The sequence below is a fragment of the Tamandua tetradactyla genome, chromosome X, assembly GCF_023851605.1.
Source record: "Tamandua tetradactyla isolate mTamTet1 chromosome X, mTamTet1.pri, whole genome shotgun sequence".
NCBI lineage: Eukaryota > Metazoa > Chordata > Mammalia > Pilosa > Myrmecophagidae > Tamandua > Tamandua tetradactyla.
Genome location: NC_135353.1, coordinates 135,153,470 through 135,167,809, shown reverse-complemented (window position 1 = coordinate 135,167,809; position 14,340 = coordinate 135,153,470). Strand labels below are relative to the sequence as shown.

Genomic DNA, 14,340 nt, shown 5'->3' with positions numbered 1-14,340 from the left:
CAAATCCCAGCCCCGGGGTTAGCGGCTTTCAGCATGCACCAAGACCTTTGGCTTCCACTGGCTTTGCACCTGGGTGGGTCCCAGCCCAGCCAGCTGATTTAATTGGGGAAAGTCAGGCCTGCGGAGACGAGGTGGTCCAAGAGCACCATCTGCTGGGAAGATATAGAAAGTGCAGCCAGGCAAACTGCCTTTCTGGCTAGCTTTTACCAGATCTCCAGTTAAGAGTTGCACTTCTTGCATGAGGTCCCAGCCTCGGTTTAGCAGGGAATTACCTACAAACCAAGTGCAAAAGAGACATTCAATGAAAACGCAAGCAACTACAAAATCTTAGACGAGCAAGAGAAATCATCTTTTAAAATAACTTTATCAAGTTAATCAAATGCCTCAAAGTCAGCAAAAAACCACAAAGCACATGAAGATGCAAGGCAGTATGGCTCAGTCAAATGACCGAATTAAAGCACCAGATGAGGGCAGGCAACGGTGGCTCAGTGGTAGAGTTCTCGCCTGCCATGCTGGAGACCTGGGTTTGATTCCTGGAGCCTGCCTCTGCCAAACAAAAACAAAAACACCAGAGGAGACCCAGAATTTGAACCACCTAATCAAAGATGTCCATATGAATCTCCTAAATTAGTTCAGTGGGTTGGCTAAAGACATAAAGGGTAAGAAGAAGACACTAGAAGAGCATAAAGAAAAATTTGAAAGAATAAATAGAAAAATAGGAGATCTTATGGAAATCAAAGTTACTATAGATCAAATTAAAAACATACTAGAGACACACAACAGCAAATTTGAACAGGCAGAAGAAAGAATAAGCAAAGTAGAGGTCAGGACAACTGAATTCAAGCATGCAAAAGGACAAATGGTGAAAAAGATGGGAAAATTTGAATTGGATCTCAGGGAAATGATGAACAGCATGAAACATGTGAATATAAGGATCATTGGTGTCCCAGAAGGAGAAGAGAGGAGTAAAGGGCTAGGAAGATTATTTGAAGACATAATTGGGTGGAACTTCCCAACCCTTATAAAATACATAAGTATGCAAATCATAGAAACCCAATGAACTCCAAATAGAATAAATCCAAATACATCCACTCCAAGAAACATACAAATCATACTGTCAAATGCTGAAGAGAAGCAGAAAATCCTGAAAGCAGCAAGAGAAAAGCGATTCACCGCATACAAGGGAAGCCACATAAGATTAAGTTCAAACTACTCAGCAGGCACCCTTGATGTAAGAAGGTAGTGGTATGATATATTTAAGATTCCGAAAGAGAAAAATACATATATAAATCGTTACACCCCAAAACACAAGGATATACATTCTTCTCTAGTGCACATGGAACATTCTCCAGGGTGGATTATATGCTGGGGCAGAAAACGGGTCTTAACAAATTTGAAAAGATTGTAATTATTCAAAGCACTTTCTCTGATCATAATGGAATGAAGCTGGAAATCAATAACCACAAAAGAACCATAGCTTTCACAAATATGTGGAGATTAAATAACACACTCTTAATCAGTGGGTCAAAGAAGAATTGCTAGAGAAATCGGTAAATATCTGGAAATGAATGAAAATGAGAATACAACATAGAATTTATGGGATGTAGCAAGGCAGTACTGAGAAGGAAATTTATTGCCCTAAGTGCCTATATTAAAAAAGAAGAAAGAATTTGTTTCCTAGACCATGCAACCCCCCCAAGAAACAACAAAAAGAAAAAAGAAAAAGAAGAAAGAGCAAAAATTGAGGATTTAACTGCTCACCTGGAGGAAATAGAGAAAGAACAGTAAACTAACCCCGAAGCATACAGAAGAGAAGTAACAATTTAATTTCTCATTACAGCAGAAATAAATGAACTGGAGAACATCAGCAACAACAAAACAATGGAAAGAATCAATAAAACCAAAAGTTGGTTCTTTGAGAAAATCAATAAAATCGATGGATCCTTAGCTAGGCTGACAAAGAATAAAAGAGAGAGGATACAAATATAAAATCAGAAATGAGAGGGGGGACATTACCATGGACCCCAAAGAATTTTTAAAAATCATGAGGATACAGTGAACAACTATATGCCAACAAACTAGAAAACTGAGATGAAATGGACAAATTCCTAGAAACACACAAACAACCTACACTGACTCGAGAAGAAATAGAAGACCTCACCAAACCAACTACAAATAAAGAGATTCAATCAGTCATCAAAAATCTTCCCACAAAGAAAAGCCCAGGGCCAGATGGCTTCACAGGGGAATTTTACAAAACATTCAAAAAAGAGCTAATAGCATTCTTGCTCAAACTTCAAAAAAAACTGAGGAAAAAGTAACACTAACTTATTTTATAAAGCTAACATAACTTTAATACCAAAACTGCTATAGAGATACTACCAGAAAGGAAAACTGCAGGCCAACTTTCCTAATGAATATGAATGCAAAAATTCTCAACAAACTACTTGCAAATCGAATCCAATGGCATATTGAAAGAATTATGCACCACAAACAAGTGGGGTTTACTCCAGGCAAGCAAGGTTCAACGCAAGAAATGTGGTTCAACACAAGAAAATCAATCACTGTAATATACCATATTAACAAAGTGAAAGGGAAAATCATATGATTATCTCTATTGATACTGAAAAAGCATTTGACAAAATTCATCATCCTTTTCTGATAAAACCATTCAAAAGGCAAGAATCTAAGGAAACTTCCTCAACATGATAAAGGGCAAATGTGAAAAACCCACAGCCAATATCATACTCAATGGGGAGTGACTGAAAGCCTTTCCCCCTAGATCGGAATGAGACAAGGATGCCCACTGTCACCACTATTATTCAACTTTGTGCTAGAAGTTCTAGCTAGAACAGTCAGGCAAGTAAAGGAAATAAAAGGCATCCAAACCAGAAAGGAAAAAGAAAAACTTTCATCATTTGCAGATTATATGTTCCTATACTTGTAAAATCCTGAGAAATCTATGCCAAAGCTACTTGAGCTAATAAACAAGTTCACCAAAGTGGCAGTATACAAGATTAATGCACAAAAATCAGTAGTGTTTCTATACTCAGGTAATGACGTCACTGAGGAGACAATTAGAAAAAAATTCCATTCACAGTAGCAACTAATAGAATTGAGTATCTAGGAATAAACTTACCTAGGGATATAAAGGACCTAAATATAGAAAACTACAAAGCATTGCTTAAAAAAATAAAAGATCTAAATAGGTAGAAAGACATTCTGTGTTCATGGATAGAAAGGCTAAATAACATTAGGATGTCAGTTGTACCGAAATTTATCTACAGATTCAATGCAGTACCAATCTGAATTCCAACAACCTGCTTAAAGACTTGGAAAAGCTAGTGACCAAATGTATTTCGAAGGGAAAGGGGCTCTGAATAGGCAAAAATATACTAAAAAAACAAAAAGAAGAAGAATGAAGTGGGAGGACTCACACTTCCTGATTTTAAAGCTTATTATAAAACCACAGTGGACAAAAAATCATGCTATTGACACAAAGACATACATATTTATCAGTGAAATAGAACTGAGAGTTCAGAAATAGACCCCCAAATCTATGGTCAGTCAATCTTTAACAAGGCCCCCAAGTCCACTGAACTGCAACAGAATAGTCTTTTCAGTAAATGGGGCTGGGAGAACTGGATATCCATAGCCAAAGGAATGAAAGAGAACCCCTGTCTCACACCCTATACAAAAATTAACCTGAAGTGGACCAAGGACATAACTATAACAGCCAGTACCATAAAACTTCTAGAAGAAAATATAGGGAAACATCTTTAAGACCTAGTAATAGAAGGTGCAGCTGTTATACCTAAAGCACAAGCTACAAAAGAAAAAAATAGATAAATGGGATCTCAAAATCAAATGCTTCTGTGCCTCAAAGTATATTGTCAAAAAGGTGAAAAGGCAACCAACTCAATGGGAAAAATTATTTGGAAGCCATGTATCTGATAAGGGTCTGATATCCAGTATATATAAAGAAATCATATAGCTCAATGACAAAAGAACAAACAACCGTATTATTAAATGGGCAAAATATATGAATAGACATTTTTCTGAAGAGGAAAGACAAATGGCTAAAAAGCACATGAGATAGTCATCTTCGATAGCTATAAGGGAAATGCAAGTCAAAACCACAATGAGATATCATCTCACACCTTTAAGAATGGCTGCCATTATAAAATGTATATATAATAGTTTCTGGATACAGGAAACCACAAATGTGGAGAGGATGTGGAGGAATTGGAACACTTATGCACTGCTGGTAGGAATATATAATGGTACAGCGACTGTGGAAGACAGTTTGACGGCCTCTCAGAAAACTAAATATCAAGTTGTACTACAACCCGGCAATATCACTACCCCATATATACCCAGAAGAGCCGAAAGCAGTGTCACAAACAGACATTTTCACACTGATGTTCATAACGGCATTATTCACAACTGCCAAAAGATGGAAACAGCCCAAGTGCCCATCAACAGATGAGTGGGTAAACAAAGCGGTGTGTGTGTATATATATATATATATGATGGAATATTATGTAGCAGTGACATCCTGAAGCACATGACAAGATGGATGAGCCTTGAGGACGTAATGCTGAGCAAAATAAGCCAGACACAAAAGGATAGATACTGTATGATTTCACTACTATGAACCTCCTTGAAATGGAAACTCAGAGTCTTAAAATGTAGACTATAGAAGGAACTAGAGATAGACGGGAGCTAGAGAAGGGGGAATGGTTACCTAATACGTACAGACTAGTTAACGAGATTGAACTTAAAAGTATGGGAATAGATAAAGGTGATGGTAGTTCATTAGTGGGTTTATAAGTAATAGTGCTATATTAAAGGTGAATATGACTGAAAGGGGTTGTTTTTGAGCCATGTACATCATCGATTAGCGTTACAAACCTGTTTCAGTTTACTAAAGCTGCCAGAATGCAACACACCAGAGATGGATCAGCTTTTAATAAGGGGATTTATTTCGTTAAAATTTTATAGTTCTTCAGAAGAAAGGCAATTAGCTTTCATCTGAGTTTCTCTGTCACATGGGAAGGCACATGTTGTCGTCTGCTGGCCTTCTCTCCTGGCTTCTGGGTTCCAGTGGCTTTTCCTGGGATAATTCCTTTCTGTATCTCCACACATCTGGGCTGAGCTGCAAGTGCTGAGAGGAGGTATGCTGAGCTGCTTGGGCTGTGCTGTGTTGAGCTTCCTTCTGACCTCTCTCTTTTAAGCCTCCAGCTAATTAAATTAAATGTCACTCATTGCAGAAGGCACTTCACTTAGTCGACTACAGATGTAATCAGCCATAAATGAATGTCACATGCTGATGACTTGAGTCCACAGCAACAGAACAATGGGGCAGCATCACCTGGCCAAGTTGACAACTGAACCTATCACAAATATAAATAAGTTCTTGCATGAAGTACTTCAAAAGTATGACACAGGTACAAAGAGTTAATAGTAGAAGAGTATACGGGAGAAACTACTTATTGCATGCTATGGTCTATATTTAACAAGAGCACATCACTAGTAGTGCAGTATTCGGGTAAATAATTTGAAGAATGAGACAAGAGTTAAGGGGAATTGGGGATTTTCTCTTTGGTGTGGGTGTGTCTATCTCTTATTTTTCTCTTTGGAGCAATGAAAATTTCTAAAATTGGGAGTAATGATAGTACAGCTAAGTGAGGATACCGTGAAACATTGTTTATTTTGTTTTGAATATAATGTATGCTATATGAATATGTCAACAAAGTCTGCAGACTCAAACAAGTAAACAGAAAATGTGGGCAGAGAAGTATATCTACGTTGGTAGAGTAGCAAAATGGGGCAGCCCCTCTGAAGGATAATGTAGTGGATCCACAGGAGACTAAATATAGGGTCACCATATAATTAGGCAATTCCATTCCTGGGAATATACTTCAAAGAACTGAAAACAGGGACTCAAATAGACATTTGCATTCTGATGTTTATGGTGACATTATTCATGACATCCAATGGATGGAGGTGGCCAGAGGGTACATTGACTGAGAAGCAGAAGTGCAAACTGTGGTGTATGCATAAGATGAAATATTGTGCTGCTACAGAAAGGAGCAAAGTCATGAGGCATGTAATGAGGTGAATGAACCATGAGGACATTATGTTGAGCAAAATAAGCGAGAAACAAAAGGGCAAATATTGTATGGTCTCTTTTAGAAGATACTTATAAGAAAATTGGGTCCTATATTGTAAGCTCTTAAATCAGTCACATTTATTCCTGAGCTTTAAGTGTTACTTCTAAATTCTGAGATGTTGTGCTATTTGTGTATAACCTGGTATTTTCCTGGAACTTTGGGTACCTGTATGACACCTAAACTCAGAGCTGAAGTTATGCAACTCTGAAAGTCAGCATTCCTACATACAGCAACTGTTAAAGAAGCAAAAAAAAAGAGATCAGGCTTCAATTAGAGATAAGACCAAAGCTGATCTGGTTGGGACTAAGGTCAATCAGAATACAGGGTAAAGGATGATATTGTCTGTATTTTAGAACTTATCTACTGTGTGAGACCAAAGGAAGAGAGGTTTATTTTGTCTAAAACCTAAATTTTCTGTAGCACACATTCTAATTTAACCTGTCTGACCAGTTCAGTTAAACAACCTAAACACTTGGAGTTCAGAATTGGGAATGAGGTCTTACAATTCTGTACAGCTTAATGTAATACCTGGATGCATCCCAGAGTATGTTGGGCAGATAATTAAAAAGTATTAGCAAAATCCCTTGAGGGACTAGAGAAAAAATATGGAACTATTAAACTTTCCCACCTGGGAAATCCCTGATACTATATCAGACATTAGGGACTCCCAAATTAATAGGCCAAGCCCTTGATCTTGAGGCTTGCTCTTACGAAACTTATTTCTGTATTGGAGAAGCTAAGTCTACTTACAATAATGCCTAAGAGATACTTCCAGGTAACCTCTTTGTTGCTCAGATGTGGTGTCTCTCTAAGCCCAACTCTGCAAGTAAAATCATTACCCTTCCACCTACGTGGGACATGACATCTAAGAATGTAAGTATCCCAAGCAAGATGAAACATGACTCCCAGGGATGAGCCTGGCCCTGGCACCATGGGCTCGATAATGCCTACCTGACCAAAAGAGGGAAAACAAATGTAACAAAATTAGAGTATCAATGGCTGGGAGATTTCAAATAGAGTCAAGAGGCTGTTCTGGGGATTGCAAGATATTGCCAATTGCTATTTGCTTGGTACGCCAAGCCTCAACCAACAGTATTCCTGTAAACCCTAAAGAATACCCAGGGCTCTATCTGAGACTGTATAAAAGTTCCGCTCACTAAGTTTATTTTTCTGAAACCTAAAACCTCCAGATGATTCCTAGGCTAGATAAGCTAGATAAGCTCTAGAATCCAAAGTAACCGTTCCCTCTAAGAGTGTCAAGCAGTTACATCCCCTTACCCCATGATATCGACACCTTTTTCAACATGAGGAAGTTAGATTTGTCATTGCCCAAATATCCCTAAAGAATAGGAGAAGAATCAAAGGAGGAGGGGTTGTAACAGAGAAGTTAGGATTTAACAAATGAATATGAATACTGAATCATTATATTCACAGATATTTCTTTTTAGTCTGCAGTGTCCTAGAGCAATGAGAAGGAAACACCTGAAATGATGAAACTGTAACGCATACAATACTTTGAAATTTGTTCTAAAACTAATTGTTAAAATGTACTTTGAAATGTATAGCTTTTTTTTCGGTTGCATTTCACAATAAAAAAAAAATGTTTTTTTTTTTAAAAAGGGCCCAAGGAATATGGGCAAGGAACTGATGGCGTGTCTTCCATAGGAAGATTCTTGGTGGAGGTAAGACTCGAAAGTACTCTTTTTCTTTTCTCCCCAGGCATCTTCATGACCGTATCCTTGTTGTCCATTGTGTACGGAGCTTTGCGTTGCAACATCCTAGCTATCAAGATCAAGTATGATGAATACGAGGTCAAAGTGAAGCCACTGGCCTATGTCTGCATCTTCCTCTGGAGGAGCTTTGAGATTGCCACTCGAGTCGTGGTTCTGGTACTCTTCACCTCTGTCCTGAAGGTCTGGGTGGTGGTCATCGTACTCATAAACTTTTTGAGTTTCTTCTTGTATCCTTGGGTCCTCTTCTGGTGCAGTGGCTCCCCATTCCCCGAGAACATCGAGAAGGCGCTCAGTCGGGTGGGCACCACCATTGCGTTATGCTTCCTCACTTTACTCTATGCGGGCATCAACATGTTCTGCTGGTCAGCTGTACAGCTGAAAATCAACAACCCTGACCTCATCAGCAAGTCCCAGAACTGGTACCGGCTGCTGGTGTACTATATGCTGAGATTCATTGAGAATGCCTTACTCCTCCTCATGTGGTACCTTTTCAAGACTGACATCTATATGTATGTGTGTGCACCCTTGTTGATTCTGCAGCTGCTTATTGGGTATTGCGCAGCCATTCTCTTCATGCTCGTGTTCTATCAATTCTTCCACCCTTGCAAAAAGCTCTTTTCCTCCAGTGTTTCTGAAGGCTTTCGGGTATGGCTCAGGTGTGTCTGCCATGCCTGCAGGCGACATAAATCCCATGAGTGGGCAGAAAAATCAGGCCTAAAGTCACCTGAAGACAGAGATGAGACACCATCCAGCAGTAAAATTAGTTCTATGCCCAGCCAGAGCTTGAACCCCAGTGAGTTATGCTCTGCTTAACAGGACCTTGGGTTTCTTGGGGCACAGGCATCTTGTGTTCTAGGTTGATCCCTGTTCTTCGTGCAAGTAATGAACCCTGCACAGGTGAGCTTGTGAGCTGCTCGCCTTTATAGAACTCCTGGGTGTGTGCAAACTGTAAGCCAGGGAAACTTCTGAGTGTTGTAGGGGGCAGCCCAAGTCACCACAATTCACATATTACCATATTTTTTCAGGCATTATTGACCTTTTCACTAACGAAGTACTATAAACTGTTTTCACACTGTTGAACATTAATCCATGAAGTTTAAGTTGGGCTGATTAGATCCATTAGATAGAACAAGGAGAGGGGCTTTCTTGTTTTCAAGTTTTCTAGACTGCTGGTTAGTATCCCTGAGCATAATTTTTACCAAAGAGCTATCCTGATGATCAGAGAAGGTTACTGGGGTTTTGTCATCAACATTATTCCTTTCAGAGTTTACAGGGAGGGCTGTTTGAGTGTAGTTTTGGGATAGATAGATGTTTTCATCTCATCAGGGCCCTTTGTACATAACAAACCGTAGCCACTTTGGCATGCCACGTCTGAGATTCAGTTGATTGAAGAGCCTCGATTTGGAGACTTTATTCCCTAGGATATATGGATGCAAAATTGAATTCTAAATTTGGTTGTGTAAGCCCTGAAATTTTTGGAAAGTTGTAGTAGATATGATGAAAAAAATTCTGGATTAGGAAAGTTGTTAAAATGTCAAAGTGATTCATAGAGGGATGTTTAAAGTCTTTCCTTGGAAGTTTCTATAAGCAGAATTCTTACTTTCACAGAATGGTTAAAGATGTGAATCTGTTAGAAAAAATACTTAAACCTTCTCAAGAAGGCCTGCGATTCTGGGAAGTTTCTCATGGAGCTGTCCAGGATTTGCTTTCCTTAAAAGTAAGGAAATAAAACTTACAGTCTTCACTTCATCCCCCACCCCCACCGCTTTCTTGGAAGTTTTAGAAAAGAGTTATCTTGACTAACTTTTTTTTTTCTGGAAACCTCTACAGAAATCTCTCATCCACTGCAGGACAATAGGACATTTTAACTTTTATTGTATTGTTTGAAGGAGAAAGGTTTGTCTGCTCCTCCCACCCCAGCTGTATCCCCCCCCCCCCCCGTTAGAGATTGACTTCAGAAACTTTTTTAAATCATAGAAAGAGATAAAATAAAGGGAAGATTTTTGTGTTTCCTTGAATGCATTTTCATTTGAAGTGATTGTGAGTTATTTCGGACAAAATCTCCAGTTTTATCCTCTTACACCTTCATAACACCCATATAATTTCTCCTCACATCTGGAATCCTAATTGTTTCATAAAGGGAATAGTATACCATATCTTCAGTTGTCTTGGAAAAATGCCTGGGTTGAGAGCCATTATTTCTACCAGTAAAACCTTGACAGTGAAATACCTGAAAACAGTTGACTATTATCAAATTATGATTTGGAATAAGGATTAGAGCAAAATCTGAAAAGTTTCCATGGAGGCTGTAATTACGGGCTATGTTGTTACCAGAGTGGTAATTAACTCATAAAACATATTTATCTGGCCATCTCACTTTTGGTAATTTTCCCTTTTAGCTCTTGTTAGTTTTGAATTCATAAGCAATTTCATACACATAGATGAAAATGCAATTTGATGATCAGTTTCCATTACATTCAGGGATCAATGAAGCAGTAAATATATTTTCCCAGGACACACATATTGCTTAATATTTTTGTACAGTTCCATAGAAATGTATCTATATGCTCCCAAGCCTGAATTTTATTTTTATATGTTTTTTCCTCATTTGAAATTCACTTCCTCTATCAATATTTGTGGTGTAATTTTGTGGGGATAGCCAGGCAACAGATTTTTTTTTTCTTTTTTCATCAAATAAGAATAAAACTCAGGATTAGTTATGTTGTCCCTGTTAGCACTTCATCAACCACATGCCCTATTTTTAATAGGTCTAAAATATTAGTGAACATGCATAATCAAAAGGATACTTCATACAACATATATTCTCCACATATATATTCACATATGTGCAAAGAGACACACTTGTAATGCACAAAAACATCTTTGAAACCATGTAACAGCTATGAGTAAAATAAAGTTAAGATATTAAATCATCCTTGTTTGGTTGTTTTTTAATTAACGAAAGGGTTTGATAATAATTAGAAGAGCAGCCAAGTCATCTCAAGTGTTTCTTTATGTCAGACCAATTAGTTGTGTTCTTTGACCCCAGGCGTTTTCAAGCTCTTTTGTGAGAAAGATATTCTTGCCTTGAAGCTTTAAAATGACTGATGTTAGGCATCACTTCTCCACTTGAGATGCCTACAACTCATACTGTGGAAGTGAGGAGTGGGGACCCCCCCCAGGCTACACATTACAGATCAATCAAGGTTGACCATCTAAGGACCCCTAATGGCTGAATTTTCTGGTCCATCCAATTCTCTGACAGTCAGTCTGTCAGGGGATAGGTTAAAAATGCTGAGTTTGGGCAGAAGTTGTTGGTCAGATTTAGACAGGAATGGGAGACTGGTTCTTCCCAGCCTCAGTTTAGAAGCCTGTGTCAGGAACCATGACAAAATCTGAACCTCCAAGTATATTTTAATTCACTTTAATACAGAAAATAAAGAAGCATCTTGAGTTACCACAAACCAAACTAACAGTGATGATTTGTCAGCCTTTCAAAGCCCAATCTATACGTGTACAAAAACAGAAAAGTTCGATAATTTAATTGGATATTTTGTCAGTTTTAACCCTTGATATAGAGTTACCCAAACTCTGGGGACATGTATCTCCATTGATTTTGGGCGAGAAAAACACTGTTATTTTTCTGCAAAATGCCACGGTGAATTGAAGATTTTTGTTTTAAAATCACTTATAAATTATACCTCAGAAATGGCAAAAATTACAGTTCAGACCGCAAAGCTGTGTTGTCCAAAAGACAGACAAACCAGCAAATTCCCTCGTACATTAGGAGTTAAAATGTGTATTTCATTATAATACCCATTTTTAAAAATCTCAGTACTTTAATTAAATGCATGTCATAACTTGTCAATGCAGCTCTCCAACTAAATCTCTGTCATTTGGCTGGATAGGAGTGGACTATTTCCTCAAAATATATTGAAATAAATACCATAAAAAATATTTAGACTTTTTTCACTACTGGAGACAGCCCAGTATAGAGATTGATATTTCCTTGTCCAGCCCTACAAATTATTTAATTGCTCTATGCTTCAGCTTCCTCACCCGACGTATTTTTAGAATATGCTTGCCCAACCTCCCTTACAAGGTTTTGGAAAGATAAATAATAAGTGTGAAAATGCTTTGAAGACATTTTTAAAGTGCCATGCATATGTAAGGAGTTATTACAGTTCTTCAAATTCAGAAGCAGGTTACTATTTTTTTTTTTTAACATGGGTAGGCACCGGGAATCGAACCCAGGTCCTCTGGCATCACAGGCAAGCATTCCTGCCTGCTGAGCCACCGTGGCCCACCCACTATTTATTTTTTTACTGTTGAAAAAGAAACAAGTAGCGTCATCCACGTGAGGTCTTGAGTGGATACTTGGACCTTTGGCCTTATGGAAGAGCAAGAGTTAACTGTGTTTTAACTAACTCTTGGAAAGAACTCTGCAGTTATCTCGGTGTCGTACTACCAGTTGCTCGCAAAAGCTAACACCCAAACACATTGTAGTTGGAGGAAAAAGACCCACTGAAATCAGAGAAAGTGCTTCTGATGCAAATGAGTTTATCATTTTTATATTGTCTTGTATAAATTACACAGCAGTATCTTTGGATAATTGTGCTTTACATCTTGAATCCTTGGTCCTGCTAGATTTTAATTGAATGTGGTTTTAATCTTTTCAGCCTTGTAAATGGGAAAATAAATATTAAAATTAATTGTCAATGCAGCTTTTCCTTGGAAACCACTTTAAGGTATTAGCACTTATGGTTATGAGCGTATGTGTCAGTTCTTTCAGCCAATAAATTGTAGATACGAGGGTTTACTGGCTGGTTCTCTGCAATCATTGTCTCTAATAAATATTGTTTATGTTTCTTCATATGGTAACTTAATGTTTCAGTTTCTCCTTATGTTTAATTTCTTATGCGGTCCTTACATTACTTTTTGACTTCAGGGACTATTTTAAAACCAGAAATTTGAAAATGATTTGATTGTTATTAATTAGGGTTTTGTAACCCCACTGGGAAATTTCTTCTGTAGAATGAGAAATTTCAGAGGGCTAGAGCTCTGTCTTGTGAGACACCAATCCCTGGGAACTCCTCTTATTGTTCATAGGCATTTATTCTATTTTTTTAAGTTGCACTCCTGGATACTAGGGTACTGCTCAGTTGTCCATCAAGTACTGTGTGATATAAAAAAGAGAGACGTATAAAACTCTTCTAGATAAACATAAACAGTTTAATGATTCAGAAATATGAAACACCAAATGGTTGACTGGATATAAACAAATAATCAGATGACAATGACCATTCATGGTTGGGGGAAAAAATAACAGTCGTTAAAGGGATCATTTTGGAACATGAGAAAGACGTGGTATCTTTCAATAATTTCTTTTCTTCTGAAGGTGGCCTTGCAATTTGCAAAAATTTAACTATAGAATAAGTCTTTTGAACAAGATCTCTTGGTGTTAAATCAACTCCTTGAGAAAACTGAATGTCAGTAATTATAGGGTTTAAGTAGGTCAATATAAAATTACTTAGCTTTGTATTTGTAAATATTTTATTTTGAAATAATTTCAAACTAATAGAAGACCCACAAGAATAACACAGAAATGCCTATCTCTTTTCACACAGATTCACCTATTAATATTTTGTAATCCTTCCTGTACCATTCTCATTTTCTGTCTCATGAACCATTTGAGGTTAAGTTGTAGACATTACACCCCTTTACTCTTAAATATTTCAATGTTTTTCCTAAGAACAAAGACATTCTCTTAAATAACACCATAAATTGTTTAATTCAAGAAATTTATTATTGATACAATTATCTGATCGAGTCTATATTCCATATCAACAATTATGCCAATAACTTCATTTGTTTTCACAAAACTTCCTCCAACCGTGTGAATTAAGCTCAATTCTCTTCTATGGGATTATCTTGATTTAAATATATGAATAAATTGCAAGTCCTCAGAAAGTAAGTATAGATTACCATATGACCTGGTAATCCCACCTCTAGGTGTATGTACCCAGAAGAATTGAAAGCAGGGACTCGAACAGATATTTGCATATTGATGTTTGTAGTGGCATTATTCATGACTGCCAGAAGATGGATGCAACCCAAGTGTCCATCAACCAATGAATAAATAAACAGAATGTGGTATATACACACAATAAAATATTATTAAGTGTTAAAAAAGAATGAAGTTGGGTGCATGTCCCAGGTCTGCCTCTTATTAGCTGTATAAATTTAGTCACATTACAATATTTTTCTGTGCCTTAATCTCATCTGTAAAGTGGAGATAATAATAGTACCTACCTACTACTCTAATTTATTATTAATAAATTAATATATGTTAACTATTCAGAACAATCCTTGCACAATAAGTGCTCAAAAGCTATTAGTTATTATATAGGGTAAATTTTTGTTATGGGATC

The 14,340-nt window shown here is 37.4% G+C and overlaps 1 protein-coding gene across 1 annotated transcript in view; it reads left to right on the top strand.

The window, feature by feature from the left end:
- The window catches only part of XK (X-linked Kx blood group antigen, Kell and VPS13A binding protein), a 65,946-nt gene extending 53,156 nt beyond the window's left edge, over nt 1-12,790 (top strand). The window contains exon 3 of the mRNA XM_077145932.1: nt 7,896-12,790. Coding sequence (XP_077002047.1) covers nt 7,896-8,722 — 827 coding nt within the window. The 3' untranslated portion in view covers nt 8,723-12,790. The remainder of the gene's footprint in view (nt 1-7,895) is intronic.
- Nucleotides 12,791-14,340: the final 1,550 nt, after the last annotated feature.